The sequence below is a fragment of the Pipistrellus kuhlii genome, unplaced genomic scaffold (assembly GCF_014108245.1).
Source record: "Pipistrellus kuhlii isolate mPipKuh1 unplaced genomic scaffold, mPipKuh1.p scaffold_m20_p_12, whole genome shotgun sequence".
Classification (NCBI taxonomy): Eukaryota; Metazoa; Chordata; class Mammalia; order Chiroptera; family Vespertilionidae; genus Pipistrellus; species Pipistrellus kuhlii.
In genome coordinates, this window is record NW_023425427.1 from 14709590 (window position 1) to 14735259 (window position 25670).

General features: G+C 45.0%; 1 protein-coding gene across 1 annotated transcript in view; it reads left to right on the forward strand.

Annotated features, from left to right (window-relative positions):
• The first annotated feature begins 1470 nt into the window (after positions 1-1470).
• GABBR2 (gamma-aminobutyric acid type B receptor subunit 2) overlaps positions 1471-25670 on the forward strand; it is a 304115-nt gene continuing 279915 nt past the window's right edge. The window contains exon 1 of the mRNA XM_036433225.2: positions 1471-1867. Coding sequence (XP_036289118.1) covers positions 1544-1867 — 324 coding nt within the window. The 5' untranslated portion in view covers positions 1471-1543. The remainder of the gene's footprint in view (positions 1868-25670) is intronic.

Below are 25670 nucleotides of genomic sequence, written 5' to 3' on the forward strand. Positions count from 1 at the left end.
CTTTTTCCCACTGCACTATGAAGAGGGCTCCTGTTGGCTCTGGGTTCCAGTCCTCCGTGGGTAGCTCTGTGTACTTTGACAAACTGTGAAACCTTAGGCATTCACCTGTAAAGTGAGGGTGATAAGCAATACTCTCTAGTAATGCAGAGGGCTGTTGTGTGGATTACATTGTAAGGCATGTATTAAGTCTTCTGGGAAGGTTAAACACCCAACCTTGTTACAAGGTCATCAGTTTCACCCACAAAATTTGGTTCAGGATCAAGGATGTGTTTTTTTATTTGATGACCTACTGTGTCTCCCTGATTAATCAGCCCTTGGGATTTCATATGTTCATGGTCACGATTTATATTCTTCAAGTATGGAGAGACACACAGGGAGCACGGCTGCTTTGCTTAAGGTTAGCCAGTGCAGCCAGTGCAGCCTTGGTAGAGAGAGGGCTAAGGCTTGCGGAGCGTGGACCCCGGACCTTCTGTGGCCTGAGAACCGTGCTCCCTGGGAGAATTCTAGGGCGGAGCCCTTCCAGATTGGGGACGCGGGGAGGTCAAATGCCTGGAGGGGGCGGTAGCACAGGCAAGGTGAGGACTCCAGTCTTGCCTGGGTTTTGGCAAAGGGCGGCTTCTCCGTCTGGTGAGGAAGAGAGGGGCTCTCATCCAAGACCCCAAGGGCCAGGGCACACCGAGTACCAGGAGGTGTTCCAGCGCCGGCAGTGGCAGAGTCTCCGGGCTGGGTCAGCCCTCCCTTCTCATTCCTCCACCCCAGGGAACCCGCGCAGAGGCGGAGAGCACTGGCTGCAGGTGCCTAAGACGCCTCCTTGGCGCACTCGCCGCCCTTCCCAGCCAGACCTCAGAGAAGCAGTCCCAAACCACCGTGCAGGTGCTGCAGGAAGCGCTCGGGAAAGCGGTGGTGGCCAGTTCTCGTTCCCAGATTTCTGTCCTCGGATGTTCAGGTCCCTGGCGGGCAGCGGCAACCCGCGCGGCGGAGGGCCGGGGGCGCGTGTGCGTGTGCTGGGAAGGCAGCCCTCCCCGCCGCAGCCGCAGCGCCGGCGCCTCCCCCTTCCCCAGCGCGCACGGCTTGTCCTCGTCCCCGGAGGCGGCCCGAGCCTCGCTGGGCAGCCTCGCCTTCGCCTCCCGCGTTTCCTGCCGCTCGCCCTCCCCCGGCCCCGCTCCGGGAGCTGCCGCCGAGAGGCTCCCGGCGGGAGAGCGGCTCCGAGCGCGCACGGGGGCGGGCGGAGGCGGCCGGGTTCGGGGCGGCGGTGCGGGAGGGAGGCGCGCGCAGAGACGCTGGCCCCCCTCTCCGCGTTTGCTCGCTTCCTCCCCGCCTCCCGCACTCCTCGCTCCCACCCCTTCCCAGCGTGATTGATCCGTCACGGGCGCCGCCGCTGCCGCCGCCGCCGCCGGGGCCGTTCTGAGCCGAACCGGAGCCGGAGCCGGAGCGGGGGCCGGCGCCATTGCGCGGGCGCCGCGGGGAGAGCTTGGCGCGGGGCGGCGGGCCGGGCCAGGCCATGCGGGCCGAGTGAGCCGGCGCCCGCAGCCCGCGGCGCGGCATGGCTTCCCCGCGGAGCCTCGGACAGCTCGGGCCGCCGCCGCCGCCGCCACCGCCGCCGCCCGCGCGCCTGCTGCTGCTCCTGCTGCTGCCGCTGCTGCTGCCGCTGGCGCCAGGGGCCTGGGGCTGGGCGCGGGGCGCCCCCCGGCCGCCGCCCAGCAGCCCACCGCTCTCCATCATGGGCCTCATGCCGCTCACCAAGGAGGTGGCCAAGGGCAGCATCGGGCGCGGCGTACTTCCCGCGGTCGAATTGGCCATAGAGCAGATCCGAAACGAGTCGCTCCTGCGCCCCTACTTCCTCGACCTGCGGCTCTATGACACGGAGGTGAGTGTCCGGCTGCCTCCGCCGTCGGGGCTGTAGTGGGCAATGGTGTATGTGTGTGTGTGTGTGTGTGTGTGTGTGTGGTGGGGGGTGGAGGGATAGGGGGGAGTGTTGGACAGAGGCAAGCTTTGGTCCTTGGGCAAAGCCCTGATTGACCCGTCAGTGCCTGCCAAGAGCATTGCCAACTGGTACTCAGTGCTCACCCTCCGGTGTCCCACCGGGCTTGGCGGGCACAGCTGCGAGCAAGGTTTGCTAAGCATCTCACTCCTTCGGGATTGCCTGTGTGTGTGGTGTAGGATAGGAGGTTAGGATCTCCTTTAACCAGAGAAGGAGTGGAGAAGGTGGGAACTGGGTCCCCCAAAAGGCCTGCATTGCTTTTCCCTGTCCAGGTCCCGCTGGTGGGGCTGTGGAGTACCAGGTGGGAGGCACTGGCGCATTGATTGCAAACGGGACCACCTGGGGCTGGAGCCGCTGGCCTGCTCGCCGGCCCCCAGGAGAGCTGAGCTTTGCTCTGAGGTCTGCAGGCTCCGGACCCGAGGGGCCAGCGCGCGCAGCAGGGCTGGGCGCTCGATCCGCAGGGTGCGGATAGGTGTGGGGCCTCCGGTTCTGCAGCGCTGCCGCTGGATGTGGCCGGTGCTGCCTGTGGCCAGAGCAGTTTTATAAGGAGACCCCCGCCCCCCTTGGGTTAGTTGCTCAGAGTGCCCTGAGCAGGTCTTGCCCCGGATGCGCTGCTGCTGTTGGCCCGGCGGCTGCAGGCAGTTTCTCCGGGCGCAGACTTGAAGCAGGGACTTGGCGTTGCAGCAGCGGTCTTGGGCTCCCGGCCTCCTTCTCCCAGGGGAGCCGAATAGCCTAGACTGGAGCTTCTCCTCTCGCGCCCCCTCCTCAACCCCTTGGCTTGGATTTCGGCTGAAGCCCCAGCACGGACCTTCACTGCACCTCGGGGTCTGAGTGAGGTGCGCAGAAGGTGTTTGGAGGAGAGATAGAGGTTGGGTTTATGAGTTTTTCCCGACTAAGGAAGCCCCCAAAGCTCCGGCCGCAGAGTCTGAGACGCGGCCTGAAGGGGGCAGTGATTTCCTGTGCAGTAAGCTCGGCTGGCGCCTCTTCCACCGCGCCAAGCCTGGCCGGGGCGCTGGGCTTGACCCCGGCTTCCTGGCGCTCTCAGGGCGCTTCTGCTAGAGCCCTTATACAAAGCCCATCTAAGAGGAGAGTTCTGCTGCCGCGCTGATCGTCCAGCCCAGGCTCTGCTTTCTTCTCTGTCTGCTCCTTTTTGGTCCCTGGAGTAAGAGCAGAAACCTGGATTGCATATTATTCCCTGCCATCCTCCCAGACTAACCAGCCTGCTCTGCGCTGTAAATAAAAGGGGAAGGAACCGGTGACAGTTGGTCCGCGAAGGCTGCTGCAAGCCTAGAGGCTTCCTTTTCCCCAGGAGGATGCAAACTGGGGTAGGGGTGGGGTGGTTGTGTGTGTGTGTGTGGGGGGGGGGGTGTGTGTCGGACTGTGCAGAGCTAACTCCTTGTAAGATCATTTTTGAACGACGTTCCCATAGCCCTTATCTTTGTCTGAACACTTAAAGTTCTCTGGGGTACTTGCCCTGCACACGTAAATGGAGAGGACGACACAATTACATGGATGCATGCACTGCTTCTCTGTAGTATATATATATATATATATATATATATATATATATATATATATATATATATATAGAGAGAGAGAGAGAGAGAGAGAGAGAGAGAGAGAGAGAGATGAGAACTGGTTCTTTGGAGACAAAAATGTTTGTAGACAGACAGCCCAGCTTGCATCATCACCAAATATTGTGAGCTGCATAATGCTTTCATCATCAGTTTATCCCTTCAGAAAGCTTTCCTGAACGAGATTTCATATTAGCCTGTTTGCGGCAGTAAAGGGATGGGTGTTTGATTTCAGGGCGTGGGTTGAAGCTTTTAATTTTATTTTTCAAGTGTATCTTGATGATTTTCTGAGTGAGAGGGCCCAGAGTCAAGAGGATGAGGCAGTTAGGAGGCTCTTCAGTTCCTGGGAATATGTAGAAAGCATTGGGAAGGAGGACAGTGGGTAGTATCAGTCTCGTGCCAGTAGGATGTATCTCTGTCTCTGTGAAGGGGCACAGAACATAAGCTTTGGGGTAGGTTGCACCTAGTCAGAAACAGGTTATCTTACCCCCGAGTGACTTTGAGCAAGGCATTTACTCTCCCTAAGCCTAGATTTCTCCGTATGAGAAAGTGAGACTATACTATGATCTCTGCAGGGTTGTGATGTGACGCTTCAGGGTGAAAGCAGGCCAGAGTGGAAATATCTTGAGCTGGTGGACCCACAGCCAGTGCTCTGTCTGACATGCTGTAAACACTAAATAAATGTTTCCTGCCTCCCTTCTCTTGTTTTCCTCTGACATGAATTCACAAGTAAGATGTGGAGACATTAGGTTTGATAAAATGGTCACAACAGGAAGATTAAGACTGCCTATTTTGTTTTCTTGCTTTTGAAATCTCATGAAGACTCAGTGAAGTTATCACCAGAAAAAAAAAGAATTCTGGCTTATCATCAAATAATTATGTTATCTCCTGCCATGAAGTGTCACATTATGGAGAATAGAATGCCCAGGTGATACAATACCTAATTTTTTTTTTTTAAAGTAGCCCATCTGTAAAGTGGAGGTACTTTCTGTCTGAGTTGAAGTAAAAGAAGGATTGGTCTGGGTAATTGCAGCAAAACCTATAGTCATCTAAAGAGTGTTTGGGACCTGTTTTATTCAGGTGGGCTGTCTTTGTGGGTTGTGTTTACTTCCTAATCACTTGCTGGCTATGTCACTTTTTGTCTGTAGATTTGAACATGAGATGGATGCAGAAAGCTGATTTTGGCTGGCTTTGCTCACATTTGCTGTCAGTCAATGGCCAGAGACTGTGGGCAGCCAGGATGGACCTTTGTTCACACAGCATTCAAAGAGAGAAAGATTTAGCAAGGAATGGGTTAATCTGATCATTGGGTCAGTTTGTGTCAATATATGCATTTATCCAGGGTTGATCCTCTACTGTAATTAGAATAGTAACAGAACATTTAAAGCCCCATTCAGTGACATGTGTTTGTAAAAATGAAACAGCCCAACAGAGAATCTGCTAGTCAGGACTTCTTTTCTATGGGATACTCAAATCACTTTAGCAAATATTTCTGTATGTATTCTAAGAAAGAGTTGAATATCTAAAAACATAAACTGGACAATCAAAAATATAGGTAAAAGAAAGCATCAGAAGCCCTTTAGAAGCATTAAAATTGCTGTACCAAGAAATCTGGGCTAGCATGCTTATTGCATTTTTGAGTATTAAATTTTACCTCTGAGCTTGCTGGCAGTCAAAGTAAAAAGGTAAACATGCCGGATTATATTTCTTACATGTTGGATTAAAAGATTCTGAGGGACAATGTCTTTTTTTTTTAAGTTTTATAGGAGACTCAGAGATGTTCTTTATGTGGTTGTTTCTTACTCTTTGGTAGTCACATTAATGAAATAACTAACCAAGAAAAAACTACCTTTTCTGATTTGATTAATGTTCATTTTAGAAAATGGAAAATTAAAGAGAAGTATAAAAAATAATTTTCCATAATTCACCTACAGAAAGTAATTAGCATTATTTTCTTCCAGTGGCCAGTATTTACTAATTTCTGAACTTGTGCCCTTTCATATTTTATTTCATTGAGTTAACATTATATCATGGGTATTTCTCCATATCCTCAAATCATCTTTTTAAAATATATATATTATTGATTTTTTATAGAGAGAAAGAGAGAGGGATAGAGAGTTAGAAATATCGATGAGAGAGAAACATCGATCAGCTGCCTCCTGCACACCCCCCCACTGGGGATGCGCCCGCAACCAAGGTACATGTCCTTGACAGGAATCGAACTCGGAACCTTTCAGTCCGAAGGACGATGCTCTATCCACTGAACCAAACCGGTTTCAGCTCAAATCATCTTTTTAAAAATGATTTTTGGTTGCTGTTAACTATTCTATCTTTTGGGTGCATAAGTATTAAATCATTCCCTTCTTATTGGGTTTATATTTTTCCAGTGGTTACTATTTTAAATTATTCTGTAATAGACTTAGGAAAAGTTTAGGAGCCAAAGGAGCACATTCCAGATGTGCAGCTCTCCGGAAGTCTACCCTGATGCACGGATAGACTTAGAGAACAGAAGAAAACCTAGTGGTTGGTGATCACGTCCCATTCCTTTTTTTTTTTTTTTTTTTTTTTTTTTTTTTTTTTACAGAGTGGAAGGGAGAGAGATAGAGAGCTACAAACGTCGATGAGAGAGAAACATCGACCAGCTGCCTCTTGCACACCCCCTACCGGGGATGTGCCCACAACCAATGTACATGCCCTTGACTGGAATCAAACCTGGGACCTTTCAGTCCGCAGACCGATGCTCTAGCACTGAGCCAAACTGGTTTCGGACATCCCATTCCTTGAGTGGCTTTGCTAACTACCTATTCTCTCATTGTGCTGAAGAAAGGACTCAAACAACTGTTGGATGGAGGCCGAGTTTTTCAAGGAGGTCTGAATAGAGCTTAACAGACATTAATTGAGTACCTACTGCACTTGCTGTTTCTGAAGAAAGGAGTAAAACCCAGCCCTGGGCTCAAGAGGGGAGCTGATGTGTAGGGGAGAAGAGTAAGGATACGGTATATTTCTCATTTTCAATGCAAGATAGTGATCATGGTGATGGTTGTAAAATTCTGTAAATATAGCCGAAACCGGTTTGGCTCAGTGGATAGAGCGTCAGCCTGCGGACTGAAAGGTCCCAGGTTCGATTCCGGTCAAGGGCATGTACCTTGGTTGCGGGCACATCCTCAGTAAGGGGTGTGCAAGAGGCAGCTGATCGATGTTTCTCTCTCATCAATGTTTCTAACTCTCTATCCCTCTCATTTCCTCTCTGTAAAAAAATTATAAAATATATCAAAAAAATTCTGTAAATATACTAAAAACAGTAGATTCATGTACTTTAAAAGAATAAATGTTATGGTATATAAATTATGGTTCAATAGAGCTGTGGTTAGCAATAAAAAGATAGAAAACGATCTCTTTTAGGATTGGGCTCACACCTTACAAGCCCACTGCCCATCATGGTATCTGGCCCTTAGTAAGTGTATTGCTTAGGATTCTTCTTACAAGTGACAGAAACCCAACTTTATTTGGTTCAGATGACTGAAACATCCTGAAGTAGGCTGTAGTCAGGCATGGCTGAATCCAGAAACTCAAATGGTACCTTAAAAAAAAATCTCTCTCTGTCTCTTAGCTCCCATTTCCTCTGTGTTTGGCTTCATTCTCCAGTAGGCTCTCCCCATGTGGTGGCACAGATGGCCCCTAGCAGCTGCAAGTTTACACATTTCCAGTTTAGAAATTCCAGTAAGAAGTGGGTTTCCCAAGTGTTTCAGGAAAAATCCCAAGATCAGCTCTCATTGGCTTGAATTGGGTCATATGTCCATCCCCAAACCAATCACATGACACTGATGGGACTGGGACAGCTGCCAGCCTTTCATAGAGGTGAAACTGGCAGTTAATAATAAATGCTTTTAGGTATTAGATTAAATAGTCTAGAGATACAGGCATGGGCTTAAACTAAATGTTTCAGTTACCTTAGTTGTCACATAGCTAAACATTAAGAAAATACTTTAGTCACTTATAGTAAAAAATTTAAGTATGGTAATCATGTCCTAGAGGCCTGCCTGAAAAGAAAGTTCTAGGAAAAATGTTTAAAAATACACTTCTCTTGAAATAATAGGAAAAATATAGCTAGTGATGCACAAAACAATGATAGCTTAAACCAGCATCCTTTTTTTTTTTTTTTTTTACAGCATAATTCCATTTATACAAAGTTCATGCACAACATAAAATAGCAACTTTCAAGTGGTGTGCCATGACATACTGATGTGCCATGGGAATTCTTAAAACATGCAATACCTATTTAATCAGAGGCAATACCTAAATAGTCAATGTCTTTTCCTTTAGATTGTCAAATACAAAAATTAAAATAGCCATCACAACAATAGTTGTTTGGTGTGAATGAATCAAAATTATACTTATTTTTTTTATCAGATTGGAAAAAATATATTTTTTGTTGTGCCACTGAATTTTAGTATTAGTTTATGTGTGCCATGAGATGAAAAAGGTTGAAAAATCACTGGCTTAAACATAACAGTATTCACAAAACATTTAGTTTCTGACTTTTGTTTTAAAAATAACGTCAGTGATGCACAGTCAGGAAATATCGTACTGAATCTTGATTCTCCAAGACAGTTAGATCACCTGACTACAGTGATGAAGACCCAGACAAGAAGACATTAGGAACTGAATTAATCAGACTAAGGAAAACACTGGAGCTTACACCGGTCAGCTTTGCCCATGACCCCTTGACCCCTATCCCTGAATCTTTGCCTTTAAAACTCCTTGATTAAAATGATCAGGGAGTTCAGATTTTGAAGACGAGCTCCCCATCCTCCTGGCTTGGGCCCTGCCAATATACTGCCTTAATTTCTCCGCTGCAAAACTCAGTGTCCAGGTTTGGCTCTGCTGTGTGTCAAGTGGGCAGACCCTCTTCAGTTGGTAATGACCCTGGGGGCAGGGGTTAGGAGGAGGATGGATGAGGTCAGCTCCACCCCATTATTTGAATACAGAGTGGAGAACAGGTGATTCTTCCAAGGACCTAAGAAGAGGTGTGAATGCCAGGTGGGTCTGATCAGATAACCACAGAGGTAGGTGCTTGGGAAATGCTGAATTCAAGAATAAAATAATAGATGCCAGGGGCATTAAGAGAAAGGGAAGAGCTTCCTGGATGAGAATTAAAGATAGCCCTGGAAGGTGACTATAATGTTGACACAGAAAAGTGGGGCTCAGGGAATTGGAGATTGGTCCCCCCAAATCACAGGACAGAGACAACAAAGTCTGAGGTGTGGTTGAGAATCACTGACTTGTTATATTTTTACCTGAGTGGAGGAAAAGTTAGCCTCGTGGTGGGTGTGCAAGGCCTTGAATGCCATGTGAAGGTTGGACTGTATTCTGGAGCTGTGAGGAGCCATGGGAGGTTTTTGAACATAAATGGGACATGATCAGGGCTGGTAGGAATATACAGGCTGGATGGTAGACAGATGAGCCTGGAGACCAAGAAGCCAGAAAGCTATTATAGTAGTTGAAGAGAGAGATGCTGAGGCTTGTACAGGTGTGGAGAGGCAGTGAGGAGATGTGGAGAATGGGTAGCACTGAGACCTGACAGGGCAGGAGGGACAATGGAGAGAGGGAATCATTAGGGGGTTGGGGGGTGTATATCTGGCAGGCAAGACAGTCCCTGCACTGTAGGGGAATGAGGAAAGCATCCTGGGCATAGAATGGCCAACTCCCACTCCAGAGCCTTCAACCACCCTAGCTCCTAGTCCCTGTGGGTTACTACTTACCTGCTTGGTGACGTTGGGCAGACTACTTTGCCTCCCTTTCTTCATTTATACAATGGCTCTAATATATTAACTGCCTTGTAAGGTGGGTGGGGAGCAAATGAGACCATCCAAATAAATCATCAAATCAATACCTGGTAAATACTCACTGTTACATTGTCACATTCCTGTACTATATGGGGTTAATTATGCTGACCTCACAGGGCTCTCATAAGGAATAAATATAATGGATGTAGAACTTTGAAACACGATGTAAATGCAGTGCTATCTGAAATCTTGTTTTCTGAGAGGTATGTTGGAAAAAGAGGATTTGAGCATGAGATGTTTATTAATGTGCATTTTCCAGCACATATTCCACTCTGCCATATAGCACAGCCATATTTGTCTCTTTCTGCTTACTGGACTGTAGCTCTGTGAGAGCAGGGACAGTTTGATGCCCCAGTATCTTACATGCAGTGGGCATCAGTGAATGTTTGCTAAACTGAACTATGAGTGAACAAATTAACATGTGCATTTTTAATTAATAGCACATAAAATGAATGTTTTTTTTTTTCCTTTTTTTCCAGATTTCTTCCCCAGGGCCTTTACCCTCCTCACCCCATCACCACAGGACTTAGGGTTAATTTGACTGCCAAACTGTAGTTGCCATCTGCATATTCCCATCAGCACCAACCCATGGGTTTCCCTAGTACAAGGGCAAAGCCCTTGGCTATGCCAGTCTCTAACCAGTCTCATTTTTTAAAATAAATCTTTATTGTTCAGATTATTACATGTGTTCCTCTTCCACCCCATAGCTCCCCTCCACCTGATTCCCCATCCCACCCTATGCCTTTACTCTCTGCCACTGTCTTCATCCTTAGGTGTAAGATTTTTGTCCAATCTCTTCCTGCACCACGAAGACCCTCTTCCCCCTGAGAATTGTCAGTCCACTCCCTTTCTATGTCCCTGATTCTATTATATTCACCAATCCTTTCTGTTCTTCAGATTTTTTATTCACTTGATTTTTAAATTCACTTGTTGGTAGGTATGTATTTGATGTCTTTGTTGTTCATAGTTTTTACCTTTACCTTTTTCTTCTTCCTCTTCCTAAAGAATTCCCTTCAGCATTTCATGTAATTCTGGTTTGGTGGTGTTGAACTCCTTTAGCTTTTTGTGAAGCTCTTTATCTGACCTTCAATTCTGAATGATAGCTTTGCTGGGTAGAGTAATCTTGGTTGTAGGTTCTTGCTGTTCATCACTTTGAATATTTCTTGCCACTCCCTTCTGGACTGCATGGTTTCTGTTGAGAAATCAGCTGACAGTTATATGAGTACTCCCTTGTAGGTAACTAACTGTTTTTCTCTTTTTTTAAAAAAAAAATATATTTTATTGATTTTTTTACAGAGAGGAAGGGAGAGAGATAGAGAGTTAGAAACATCAATGAGAGAGATACATCGATCAGCTGCCTTCTGCATACCCCCCACTGGGGATGTGCCTGCAACCAAGGTACATGCCCTTGACTGGAATCAAACCTGGGACCTTTCAGTCCGCAGGCTGACGCTCTATTCACTGAGCCAAACTGGTTTTGGCCTAACAGTTTTTCTCTTGTTGCTTTCAAGATTCTCTCTTTGTCTTTTGCCCTTGGCATTTTAATTATGATGTGTCTTGGTGTGGTCCTCTTTGGATTCCTTTTGTTTGGGGTTCTGTGTGCTTCCTGAACTTGTAAGTCTATTTCTTTCACCAGGTAGGGAAAGTTTTCTGTCATTATTTCTTCTAATAGGTTTTCAATATTTTGCTCTCTCTCTTTTTTTGGCACCCCAAAAATTCAGATGTTGGTATGCTTAAAGTTGTCCCAGAGACTCCTTACACTATCTTCATATTTTTGGATTCTTTTTTCTTTTTGTTTTTCTGGTTGGGTGATTTAAAAAAATATATATTTTATTGATTTTACACAGAGAGGAATTGAGAGGGATAGAGAGTTAGAAACGTCAATGAGAGAGAAACCTTGACCAGCTGCCTCTTGCACACCCCTCACTGGGGATGTGCCCGCAACCAAAGTACGTGTCCTTGACCGAAATCGAACCTTGGACCTTTCAGTCCACAGGCTGATGCTCTATCCACTGAGCCAAACCAGTTTCAGCTGATTGGGTGATTTTTGTTTCCTCATATTTCAGATCTTTGGTTTGATTCTTGAGGTACGTTGATCTACAGTTGAGTTTCTGTATATTCTTTATTTCAGACTGTGTATGCTTAATTTCTGACTGGTCCTTTTCCTTTTTCTTATTTTTTTTATTTTGGCATTCTCATTAAAGTCTTTGAAGGTCTCTTCAAGTTTCTCAGGGGTTTTTAGAAGATTCTTAAGTAACCTTATAAATATAGTTTTGAACTCTGTGTTGTCTAGTAGTTTGCTTTCCTCCATTTCTTTCATTTGTGACATGTTTCTGTGCCTCTGAATTTTGGCTGCTTCTCTGTGTTGATGGAGTGGCTTTGTGTGGTAGGTGACCTATAGGGGCCAGTAGCTCAGCCTCCCCAATCACCTGAGATCAATGCTCTTGGTACACCCCTTTGTGGGGTGAGTGCAAAGTCTTGGTGTAGGTAAGCCTTGATTGCTGTTGGTACACTGGGAGGAATTGACCTCCAGGCCAATTGGCGAGAGGAACTGCTGTGTCTATAATGGAAGAACTGCTGCACTGGAGACACGCTTATGGTGCAGGCCTTGTGGGGCTTTGGTGCTTGCTGAGTCCTCCTCCTGAATGTGTCATTTATGGATGTGAGGAGTTGAAATCTGGTGTCTCACACTGACCACTAGGTATACTGGCTTCTGGATCTCCAATGCAGTGCAAGTCAGCTACTGTCTGAAGCTATCCTGCAGAGCTACAGTGAGAACTACAGTTTTCTCCTCCCTGCTTGGGGCTTAGAGGCTTTGGAGCTGTCTGAATTGTGTTGCAAGTTTGCTAGGTTAAGCTGAGATAGAGAAGGCCATTCATATGCAAAAGCTGCTGCTTGTAGCTTGGGTGGGCTTATAGGTTGTGTGGGGCAGGGTCTCAGGGTGTCACCAGCCAGTCATCCCTGTGCTTTCAACCATGTCCCTCGCCCTAGCACAGCAAGCAAGTATTCCTGCGTACAGCTCTACAAACAAGCCACCGTCATTTTCTGACCTGATGGGACACAGTCCAGCTTCTTCCCATAGGAGTTTGGTTCCCCGACTCTCCCCAGAAACCAGATTTCAGAGAAATCAAAGTTTGTCTCCCTTAGGGTTGAAGAAAGCAACACATGCCACCAGCCTGGATCCACTGCCAGCCAGGATCACACGTGCCTCTGTACCTCAGATTTTCAGTGCTTGTGCCCTGAATGCTCTTTTCTCTTTCCTTCTAATTGTAGAACTTCCACTCAGCTAGCTTTCCCATGGTTCTGGGTGATAGACGTTTTGACTTTTAGTTGTAGTTTTGAAATTGTTGTGCAAGCCAGCAGTTTACCGTATTTTCCGGCGTATAAGACGACTTTTGAAAAAGGGGGGGCCGGGGGGGGAGCCTGCTCAGATTAGCCAGAGTCAGAGAGGTGGTCTATTAAAAAAAGAACTGGTGTTGCCTCGGAAGTGGAGGGTAGTCTTATACAGCAAATATAGGCCTACACCTATGCTTTAACTGTAAAATTAGGGGGGTCGTCTTATATGCCCAGTCGTCTTATACACTGGAAAATACGGTATGTACCTACACTGCCATCTTGGATCTCCCTCTCCCCAACCAGTTTCTGAGACTTAGCCAGGCACTCATAGGGATGGTAGGTGCAATTAACAGACTAGGGCCTGTTTAGTACTTGACATTGGGCTAAGAGTTCTGGTTTTCTAATTTTAAAGGGGTTTTCTTCATGTGTTTGTTCTATCCTCCTGTGGGCACAGAGTAATATCAACTTCTTCACATAGACATCTAACATCTCAGCAGGGAAATGAACAAGCTGGAAGTATAAGTTAGCGATGCAAATAGAAGTGCTAAACAAATCGCATACAGGCTATATGTTTTTTGTTAGTCAGGGTGGACTGGGCGAGTGGTTGGCAAACTCATTAGTCAACAGAGCCAAATATCAACAGTACAACAATTGAAATTTCTTTTGAGAACCAAATTTTTAAAACTTAAACTTCTTCAAAATAGACTCACCCAGGCCGTGGTACTTTGTGGAAGAGCCACACTCAAGGGACCAAAGAGCCGCATGTGGCTCGTGAGCTGCAATTTGCCAACCACTGGCCTAGGTTATACATTGTTAACAAATAAAACCTGAAATCACTCCTGCTTAATACAGTAAAATTTATGTCACTCACCCAAAGTCTGTGTGTCAGAAGTCCTCCTGTGTGGCTCTCCTCCAAGTTGGAATACTAGAATCCAGGCTATTTTGTGATTCAGCCACCTGTGGCTTCAAGAAGATGGGGATATTGAAGAATCCACGGGGAAGGCACACAGAGTTTATAACCATCCTTTCTTGGCAGCAACGTATTGTTTCTACACTTGTTTCATTAACCAGAAACAGGCACTGGTCAACCTAATTGCAAAGGAGGCTGGGATATGTAGAAGAGCATGTGGATGCCACGGATACCTGTCATTCTGGTCCTTCAGTAAGTGATGCCAAGATGGATTTAGGAGTGCCAGCATTCTTGGGGGGAGGTAATTTCTGTGAAATAGGAGGTAGGGAAAGTCTCAGATAACAATATAGAGCTGTTCATATACCTGTGAAAGGAAAGTGGAAAGAAAGGAGAGTTGGGTGGGAAGAGCTCTTAGAAAGTCGTGGCCAGCCCAATGGGCTGCCCTGGAGCAAAGATTCCATTAAAGGGTTCCCATATTGTACCAAAAGAGTCAGACTCCAGAATCTCTGCCCGGTTCCATCATTGGCTGAGGACTGCCTGGGGAGATTGTGTCCTTAGCTTAATTAAATGCTGTGAAAGATCTTGAAGCTACAGCTGAAAGCTGTTAGCTGACTGCACTCCTCCTGTAGGTTCTCTCTTCAAAGAAGATCTGAGTGGCCCATCGAGATGGCTGCTGCAGGTACTACCTGTTCCTGCTCCAGCACCCTGATGCTTCATGCTCTGATTAAAGAACTTTCTGCCAGTCTGCGTTCTAGATTATGGGATGGATGACATACAGATCCACCCTTGGGGAGCTCACTGTGTAAACAGGTGGCCCTGGCATAAAACATTACATGTTGTATGATCCAGCCATGGAAGGGGCAGCAGCAGATGCTGGGAATGCATCCCCTTCTGGAAGTAATGGCTTGTTCATTCCCTATGTTGTCATGGAGTAAGATGTGAGTGACTTCTTATCACTTACCTGGTTCTTTATTTTGATTCTAGAAAGGTGAGAAAATTAATGGCATAGTTTGCCCAATGAGCATCTGCATTATTCTGTTCATTTATGTCATTCTTATTCTCTCTGCTTATGTAATGATAGATGGTGTGGTTGGTAAGATGCCTTTCTCTGTGTACCTTTCTAGGAACAAGCAAGTGTACCAGGCTGTGTGAGTGTGAGCCCCATATGGGGTCGGTGGTCTGGGTTCTGGTAATGGTTAGTTGCTGAGATGGGATTTTTGGCTCCTTTCTGTGAATCACAGCATGAATTGAGGATCTCTGCTCTGTTGTAAGCACTGAGAGGGCAGGTACTGGGCTCCCTTGTGGCTCCCCAGGCACTATCACAGGGCCAAGCACAGAGCAGGTGCTCAATAAATATTTATTGAGCAAACAAATAGATCTAAAAGCCTGGAACTTTAGCTCTTAGGTTCTAAGAGGATTTATGGACATAGTTAATGGAAGTCATTTTAACAAATTGAGGAAGTGCTTTCTATGCCAAGTCATGTGAGGTGATCTTCCTGCTTGTTCTTTATTCTTTGATGTTTTGGGGGGGCCCTGTACTTGTGGAGTGCAAAGGGGAAAGGGTACTTGTTAGATGGTCCAATAGAAAATTACTTGTAAAGCTAATATGAGTTTCTTTTCCCCTGACAGACATGCATAGCATCTTCAAAGACACATGAAAACCAAAGAAAGAAATACTTTTCAGTATCTGAGAACTATTATGATTTTAGGACACCGTTTTGTTGTCAAATGCTCTAACCAGCAGCAGTTAGTGGACATAGGAATCAGGTTCTGATATCCCCTTTCACCTCTAGGGTGTATGAGAGCCAACAGAGGCTGGTCTGGGCTCTGGTCCTAGTAGAAATGATAGGAATAAAGTCAAGTCATCAGCTCTGGTGAACAAGACAATCTAGTGACAGGTCTGAGTATAGTGAATGAAGAGGGACCTTGGAATCCCATGAAGAGCAAGATTTATTCCATTCCCTGCTTTTGAGCTGGAAGCTTCTGCTCTCTGTCCTTCCATGGTCAGGACTGGCTTAGGAACTGGGTAAGCTCAGTCTGGAGGTGAACATCTTCCTGATTGGTTTTAGTTTGGACCCTAAATCTGAGAGATACCAAGTTGATTAGAATTGTGTATAAAGTAAGAGTAAATTGGTTATGAGCTGGAGTTTGAGGGTCTGAGAATTCTTGCTTGAGTAAGGGCAATGTTGTGACACCTATTGGGGCTGACTGGGACGTTCTTTTGCCAGTTTTCTACTGAACCTGTGTGTGTAACTGTCTACAATGCTGGAAGGATGAAGTGTCATTGTCATCTTGAAAATTAGTGATAGATCCAAAATACTGAGTAAATGGACTCATCTGTCTTCATCAGTGCCCACGTTCCACAGCTGCTGGCTGGAGCAGACCCCCTTCTCCTGCAGTTTGGCAAGGACATCATCAGTCACCATTCTGATAAAATGTAGCCAATGAAGGACTTTGTGGAATGATACATTACTGCTTCTCTCAGATGCAGGGTCAGGAGGTGGAAGAGAGAAAATGATATTTTTGTACTCTGCTCATGATCCACTTGACTTTGTTCAGAGAGAACTGATTTTGAAAGCAACAGTCATCCTTATAATGCTCACTATATTATCTAAATCGATTTAAATCGCGTTGTTTCTAGGACTACCCATTCACTGAAGCTTTACTAAGAATGCCCAGAATTCTTTCAGGAATTCTGGCAGATAGGACCTGGAAGCACACTCCAGGACATGCTATCAGAGACATGCTAATGCTCCCACCCAGCCCAGCTCAGAATGCCTGGACTGTGATGGAAGGAAAATTGGCTCTCCTATCTTCACAAAGCATCCTCGAGGGCCCAGCTGACCCTCCCGAGTTCTTTTCGGGACTCTGGAAGTCTAGAAACATTGGGAAGCTCTACGAGAACTTCTAATCTGTCATAAACAAAGGAAAAGGGAAGGGAAACAGGTGCAAATGTGTAGGAGAAGGAAAATGGAATATAAACAGCAAGTCACCTTTATCCTCTGGTTACCGTGTGTCCATCCTTATGTCAAATGCTTTGCATCATCACTCATTTCATCCTCACAACAATCTGATGGAGTAAATACTGTTGTTATCTGCACTTTACAGGTGAGACTTTGAGACATTAAATGACTTATTTAACATCACAACCAACCAAGATAGCTGAGATTTTAAACTGGATGGTCAGACTTTGATCTCTGCAGCTCAAGCACTAAGTGAAACAGCATCTTCATATACCTGTCTTGCTCCCATTGAAAGCAAGTGGCAAGTTTTGTCAGTAGCTGATGCTTAAAAATTTTTTTTTGGTGAATTTTACCCAACTGCTTACCTTTCTCTCTAATTCAGTCCCATCTTCACCCATTCCCCTGTCTGCCCACTCAGTCACACATAGAGGCAGTGCTGGACTCTAGTTACTGTAGGCATGTCTGTCTACACACCTGGATCGTACAGATCCTCTCTCTGCTCCCCTTGTACCTGCAGAACTCACCACCTCCTGTCGTGCTTTCTTGGAACATTAGTGTTTACGTCTGTGCGTGCCTTTCCTGTTATACTTGGATCATCTCAAGGGCAGCAGCAGTGCTTCCTTTATACATGTAGCTCATACTTGCCAAGCACTTGTCCCAGGGAGATTCTTGGAGAGCTGTGTTGCCCCTGCTGGCTATTGTACACCAATCTGAGCTGGGCCAGCCCACGCAGTGCACAGCACAGAGCCTGTAAGATCTGTGAGTGAATGAAGGCCCGTGTCCGAGCACCTAGCCTGGCCCTGGCACATTGCAAGCGCTAGCCAGTGCTTTTTGCACAAATGGTGCTAAACACAATGTAAAATGTAACAATTTTGGATAAAATTACGACTGAGCCTCTAATGGAGCAGAGGGAGAAAACATTAACAGGCATCTGTGAGGAATGATTGCTCCAATCGAGTTCTGGATTTGAAGGTGAGAGAGAGTCGTCCTGTGTGATGAGAACATATTTCCCTTCAGGCTCCAGGGACACGTTGTTTAGCTTAGAGGGCAGGGTGGTTCAGAGGAGAGAACTCTGCACTTGACATGGGTGACCCATTTGTGATACTCAGTAGTTGATGACCTTGAACAAATCATTTAACCTCTCTACACACCTTGGTTATATAAAGTGGAAACAATAATGGCTGCCCTGCTTTTCCATGAAGTTATTGTGGAGTTCACTGGAGGGGAAGGAGAGAGAGTGGTGTGACAGAGGAAGGGAGGGGAAGAGAAACAGATTTAAGTGAAAGAACCTAAAAAAGCTGTAAAGAGTTGAAGATGTAAGATACGCCTTAAGCTAAGCACAATAATTAATTAACTCAGGGTTGTTATTCAGGGCTTTTGGATGTTTCCAATGACATCTTTATAAAGACACAGAGCTATTCATGTGGGTGATTCATTCAACCTCCTGATACTAGGAGGGCCTATTATTGGATGATAATACTGTGAAAGCGTAAGGCAAGGTGCTAAGGTGTTTTGACCTTTGTAGGTTGTCTTCCAGAAGCATCTAGAATAAGTTGTAGTTAAATGTCTTCCTCTCAACTCTAAGATGTCTTGGGAAGGCAAGGATGAGGGGACTTACCCCCGAAAGCCCCAGTTGTAGCTGTGCACACCATGGATGCCTGAGAGCATTTAACAGGAGTAGGGCCCAGCCTTAGGTGACACTGCTTAGATTCAGGAGCCTGCCATGCGACCATTCTGATTCTAACAATAGATAAACAGGCAGCCAGTCTTGCTGCAGAGGTTTCCCCTTTTGACATGGGATTAGCCACAGACTGTAGGTCCTGGGAGACCTGCCTCTGAGTGTGGCAAGGTGCCTGGCAAGGATTAGGTACCCCCTCTGTCCCCTGAGACTGCTGGGGCTGCAGCTGTCATTTGCATCCCAGTGATTGAGCAGACCATCTTGAGAGGATCGAACTTTGCCGCCCAGCTGGGATGCTGAATGGATTTCCTTTTGCAGCTTGATAGTTTCCAGCCCTTTTCCAGCCTGCCACAGGTCACTTCTCTGAGCAGTGGTGCGGCCATTCCTAAAACCCACCAGGGTGGAAGAGACTGAGCTGAGCAATGCAGTGGCTTCTCACACCCACTGATAAGAAGGTAATGAGTAAAGTCTGGTCTGGATTTTTACTGAAATGGATCCATTCTGGGTGTTTAGAGAAAGAGCATTGTGATGGCTCATGGGATGCTGAAAGGAAGGGAAAGGACACATTCAGAATATAGGCATGAATCTTAGAAGGCTCCACCCCAGGGTCTTTCTGTGGGAATTGGGTTTTCTGAGCCTTGGCTTCTTTATCTGTAAAGCAGGGAAGGGGTACCTGTTCTGACTCCCCATCCCCCAGGAGATTTATGCTTAAATCAGATAATGGTGTTGGAAAGCCCTCGGGAACAGTCAAGATAGGGATATCTGAGATTAAGTATTTCAGTGAGAGAGCCCTATTGTCTGACACTTGTCTGAATGTGGGAAAAAGGAAATGATAAAAGCTACAGAAAAAGCAGTATTGTGAAAATAATGGAGATTGAAGTAGGTATCATTTAGGTTTTAGGACGAAATAGGGCAGTAGATGTAAAGATTGAACTATCTATTCTTATTTTTAAGTCAGAATTTGCTTTTCAGGGCAGAAAATGGGCAGTTGAATTCCTTCCTCCTGTATAAGTTAGAAGTCAGGAGGTCACTGGGGATTTAAAGCCCACCAGAAAAACCCCCACAAATAAATATACCCTGAAAAGAAGCCAGTTAACATTCTGTTATAGCAGAAAACAAATTTCCTCTTGTTACATTCTCCTCATTGCTCCAGGATTCCAATTTTTTTTTTTTTCTTCTTCAGAATTCACTGTATCATCTGGCATATGGGTTCAAAAAAACCAATTGCTTAAGGGCAGTACAAAGTTGATGAGGCTTAAAGGGAGTTGCTGTGAAAAAAGACGGAGGCCCTAGATGACCATGATTCAGTATGATTTCTGAGGGGAGGGAGCAACTGGGGTCTGCGCTCAGCACATGAGCTGATGTAAATTCAGGCCACCTGGGAACGGTAGGCTGGAGTCCCTGGGTCCCTGAGAATGGGCTCTCTTTCAGGGCTTGTGCAGGGAAAGACAATAACAGCGATACTATCTAAGATGTCCACAGTCTAGAGAAAAGCTCCTATTGGTGATTTTGGCTTTGTCTTAAGTTATTTCCCTCCCCCCACTCCCTTCCTTCTGTTATACTTAATATGTAAGACCGTTGTGTGCCAGGCACTGCAATGGGCCCTGGTAGGCAGTACCAAACATGGTCCTTGTCCTCCTGGAGCTGGAACAGGTGTGTAGTTGGTGCCAGGGGTTATGGGATGGGGGTCATCAGGCTGGTTGTGGATAAAATCCAGGTGTCCTAAAGTAGGCAGCCATGTGGCCAAGTGCGGGCAAACACAGGTAAGACCAAATGGAGGAGCCAGAAGTGGAAGGGCCATTCTGTGGAATGGTGCATTCTGCTTTGGGTGGAGCAGTTCAGAGAGGGTTGCTGATGCAGCAGCTGGCCTCGAGGAAAGCATAGAGTTTCATCCTTAGGGCAGGGAACTGGGGCAGAGGCCACCACACGGACAAAATACAGATCTATAAGGAGAGAAGTTTTGGACTGGGGTACAGTTCATCTCTACTACACACATTGTTCTCCCTCTGTGTTTTTTGGAAAATGTTATTGTAGAGTATGATCTCCCATTATTTTGGAATCACAAGCATCCCTTTTCAGAATGAGGACAAATGTACTGATGATCAATAGATATCTTTGAGTACCACGAGCAATTTCTGTCTGGGGGGCTTTAGTCAATATTGTGCCAATAGAGTCTGTCTCTGCTGTTGGACTTTTTCCAGCTGGGAAGGGAATGCACACTCACAAGACCATTTGTATCTTTGGAAAAACCATCCTAATAACGAGCTTTCATATTTGCAGAGTTTGAGCTAAAAGAAAAAAAGAAAACTTGCAGTGTTTTTAGCTTATTATAGAAGTAATTTATGTTTATGGTAGAAAAATTGGAAAATGAAAATAAAAAGAAGAAAATGAAAATCACTCATAACCCCATTATCTAACATAATCACTGTTGAGATTGTGACATGTATCATCACACTTCTTAAAAAATAAGATTCAGATTTTCTGCTGCTTGTTACTTGTTGTTTTTTCTTTAACTCTTTATATCATAAAGAGCTCTCCAGGCCATTTCAGAACCTCTATTCCCTGTTTTTTAAGTGGCTTCCCAATAGTCCAGTAGGCCATAGTTAATTTGGATAATCTTTTGTTATTGAACATGTGGGTTGTTTCCAGTTTATGTGATTCTAAACAATGCTGCAGCATACAGCCTTGAAACAAAATATGTGTGCTTCTTCATGATTAGTTCTTCAGGCTAGCATTGGCTGAGCCAAAGGGTATGCTCAATTTTAATATTTTAATACTTAGCTCTCTCTGAAGAGTTTTCTCTGAACCAGAATCAGGTGCTTTTATATGCATCATCTTGTTTATTTTTCATAACATAGATATAAACTGTCATTATTTCTCTTTTGAGATAAAACACCTGAGGCTTAGAGAGTTTTAGTAACTTGCCCAAGACCTCAGAGGCAGGACATACAAGGGATCAAGCCCACTTAGCTGCCTGCAGGTAAGTTTTCAGACAGCAATGGCGGGTGGAGGGAAGTGGGGGGTGGGCAGGGGCAGGGACCTTTACCTGATTCATAAGTGGGAGTTATTACTAAATAAAAACAAAAACTAAAGCTCTGCCAGTTGGGCAATTGATAAGCTTTTATTTAGCACCTCTTTGTATATCAGAAAAGTTGAATGTATTTCAGTATTTAATGAGCCCTCTGTTTTAGTGAATTGACTTGTCGTATCTGTTGCCTGTTTTAATTAAAATGCATAGCTCTTTTCTACTGATTTGTGAAACTGTTTTTTAAATATTAAAATTCTTTCCCCTTCCAGGTAGGTGGTACATATTCCCCCCCCAGTTTTCTCTCTTGCTTTATTATGTGTTTATTTTTTAACGTAGGGTTTTTTTGTTTTTGTTTTTTTAATTCCACATAGTTAGATTTATATCTTATGTTTTCTGCTTTTTTTTTGCCATGCTTAGAACATCCTGAAAATACTCCATGGCTTTATAAATAACCAGTTAGATTTTCTTTTGGTTGCATGGATATTTTTAAATATTTATCTCTTTAATACATTTAGAATTTTTTTTTTTTTTTTTTTTTTTATCACATGAACCTGTAATATATTTTTCCAAATGTTTAGTCCACTGTTCCAATATCATTTGTTGAGTAACTTGTTTCTCCACTTACTGGAAATAGTTGCTCTATTTCTGAATTTTCTGTTCTGTCCCATAGGTATGTCTGATGCTTTCTGGGTCAGTGCCCACTGTTTAAATCACCTTATCTTTATATTATACTTTAATATCCCTAAGACAAGTCTTCTCCACAATAGTACTTCTCTCTTAAAGGATTTTCTTAACTATCCTTATCCTATGCTGGAAACTTAGAATGATTTTTTGAGTTCTAAAAATAATAATAATAAGTTAATATATTGGTTGGAAAATGATGAATGTAGAGATTGATTTGGGGAAAATATATATATATATTTTTTACAGTATTGAGTCTTTACATTCAGGAACAGGGTACATCTTTTCTTTCATTCTTACCTGTCATATCCCTCTGGAAAAATTGATAGTTATTCATTCAATAAATATCTCTTGAGCAGTTCCAGACATGATAGCCCTTGTCATATAAATCTTACTTGTTTCACTAAGTTAATTACTCAGTGTTTTATTATTATTTTTTACTATTGTGAGTGTTATCCGATTACATTATAGTGGTTCCCCTTCATTACTGTATTTTTAAATTAATTATTGCTGGTATGCAGAAAACTTTGATTTATGAATATTACTTTCATCACCAGCCACTTAATTGAATGTTCTCATTGGTTCTAATAGTTTCCCTCAGGTTTCCTTAGGTTTTTTTGGAAGTATATTATTTGCCAGTAACTTTCCAATATTTTTACCTTGCTTCTTTATCCACAGATTGAATTGTAAACTTTGAGAACAGAACTGGGTAGAAGTTGTGAGCATATTCTTGGTGGATGGACTGACTGCTGTTTTACTGTTGCTGGGCATGCTGCTGTTGTTTATGACAGACTTTGTCTATCTTCTCTCTCATGATTAAGAGTTTGGTTTTGTTATTAGATCAGAAATAAGTGCTGAATTTTATTAAGTGCATTTTCAGCATTTCCTACATCAGTGGTCTGCAAACTGCGGCTTACAAGCCACATACGGCTCTTCCACAAAATACCACATGCAGGCGCGCGTGTACAGTGCGATTGAAACTTCGTGGCCCATGTGCAGAAGTCAGTTTTTGAAGAAGTGGCATTAGAACAATCAATGGGCCAAAGAACCGCAGGTGGCTCTTGAGCTGCAGTTTGCCAACCACTGTCCTATATGAACTGTTTGCATTTCAAAGAGTCATTTCAGCTTCATTTCTGCAGCTCCACTGTAAACGTTCAGAGGGTGGGGACGCCTTCAAGGTCATCTACACTCATTCCTCCCCAGTCAAACTGAGGCCCTGTGGAGAAACAAAACCATCCTAGTGCTCCCCCCAGCAGGTGCTCAGTCAACATGTGGGATGGAGCCAGTGGATGCATAATCAGTCAAGGGCATGAATTTTCGGAGGATGCTAAAGTTTCCTCAAGATTTGGGGTAGGATGGCAGGGAGCCACATCTCCCCACGTGTACTGATTAGGAAGCCATCAGTATGAGGAGGCATTTCCTCCAATTTTCCAGATGAGGTTAGTATCATGTTTGCCTCATGGAGGAACTGAATTACAATGCCATAGACATTTAAATTGTGGGCCATAAAGTGCTTGTCAGGTACTAATTGCACCCTTCCTGAGCTCTGGTAGTACCAGCCTCATGATTATGCCAATGCTGGGATGGCAGGCAGGCTTTCCAGCAAAACACCTCACAGTAAAGGTGCTGCTGGAATTGGGCAAATTTCATCTGGGGAATTAGACCTGCTTTCCAAGTAAATCAGTGGCTAAGGTGCCTGGGGATGAGCTGGGCAGTGGTTGGAAGTGCTTCCAGGACAGTATCAGTTAACTTGGCTGAAAACAAGTGATTCTAAAATGACTTGGTTGAAAACAATATGATCAAGTGAAAAATTAGGTCCAAAATGATGAGTGGCAAAAAAAATGAATAGTTCCTAATACTGGATTTTTATGTGTAGTAATGTCGGCACACTGTTTATTCAACAAATGTTAACCATCTACTGTGGGCCAGGGATTGTAGGCAGTGGAGGTATGTTAGTGAACAAAACAAAGATCCCCTGCAGAGAGCTTGCATGCTAGTGAAGGAGATGGACAAACTCTGCATAAATCAACATCTTAGCTAGCTGGCCATAAACCATATCACTAGAAAAGTGAAGAGACTAAGGAAGTGAGTGATGATGATTTAGGAACTAGGTGAGCTCTGATGTCTAGAGAAGTCCTCTGAGGTAGCATGTGAGCAGAGACTGCTTATTGGAAGAAAGAGAGCCTTTGATGCCATGAAGGATAGGCCAGTGGGAGAGCAGCTGTGGGGGCTCTGAGGCAGCTTGTGAGGGAACTTGAGATAGCAGAAGGCTCTTGGGGCTGGAGCAGAGTGATGGGTGGCTATGGATCACACTGGCCAGAGGGAAGGACTGGATCCCCATAGGTTTTATGACTATGATACTATCCAGGATTTTGAGCAGAGAGATTGTGATTTGACTTGTGCTTTAGGCCATTTTCCAAACTCTGTATTTAGGCATTTTTGGCTCATGTCTCAAAAATTTTTTTGGCAGAATAGGCATAATTGGCCAAAAATGACAGAGATATAAAAAGAGGGAAAAGCAGCCAGCAACCACCACAAAACCCAGAAAAGAATTCTGAAAAGTTGGCTTGAATGTCTATAAGACATCGTAAACCTGTCTCAGATGACCTCAGATGATTAATATGGGAAAAGCCAATGAGTAGGGCTTTTCATTTCTAGCCAGATCAAGCTTTCACCTGTCCTGGGGCTGGCCAGTATGCAATTTGCCGGACACCTCCTTTGGTCAGGAGCCTGAGTCTGGCATACAAGTGGCTTAGACCAATCTTCTTGAAATGAAAACAACCACCGCAGATGGCAGGACTTGGGCACTGATAGTACAGTTGGGCTTCAAATAGTGCAATAGTCCTCTTGGCCATGTGAAACAATTGTATCATCTTCAGTGTTACTCCTGTTGTTTTATAGGCCTGTAAGGCAGGGCAGGTTGGATTGAGAACTTATGTCGAGTGACTGAACATCTGAGGTTCTGGGTCCCAGTATGGAATTCTTTCCTTTGCACTATAGGGTCCTCCTGTGCTCCTGGGCACCTTGCCCACCTATGTTCCTGTAATAGTGTGATGACCTTTTCTAGCCTGTAAAGCCTCAGAGCTTCTGTGAGCTCTACAAGGCAGGGTGACATGGGCAGCTCAGTCTATGAGGCCAAACTCAGGATCCAGTATCCATAGGGCCCCACCATGTGTGAGGGTGTAGCACTTTGGCTCTTTTGTGCTGCACTGCTGACTGGCTGCTTCTCTTCTCACCTAGCTGCCATCTCCTCTCTTTCATCTGTCAGGAGCAGTGAGTCTGTTCTTAGGGTGAGTGATGTGCCAGGAGCTGTCTCCTCCTCTAGGCTGGACTCCCTGGCACGGATCTTCTTTTGCTCATTTCTGCTTCTTTCCAGACTCCCAGCCCCATCCTGCTAGCGGAGGCACCAGCTGGCAGGGCCCTTGGACTGGGAGCCCATAGTTATAGCAGAAAGGTAAATGCAGGATGTGTGAAGGATCCTGTGAAGGATTACTGTGGCCCTCATGGCTTTCACAAGTGGGTACACTCTTCCCCTCAGAAGACCATCAGGGGTATTCCTAGCATTTGTGTTGATTGTTTTAACCAATTTGTAAGATCAGGCATCGTGACTGAATCTGGATTTGGGAATCTGTGGAGAGTTGGCTTTACTTACATCAGAAGCAAACCATTAGGC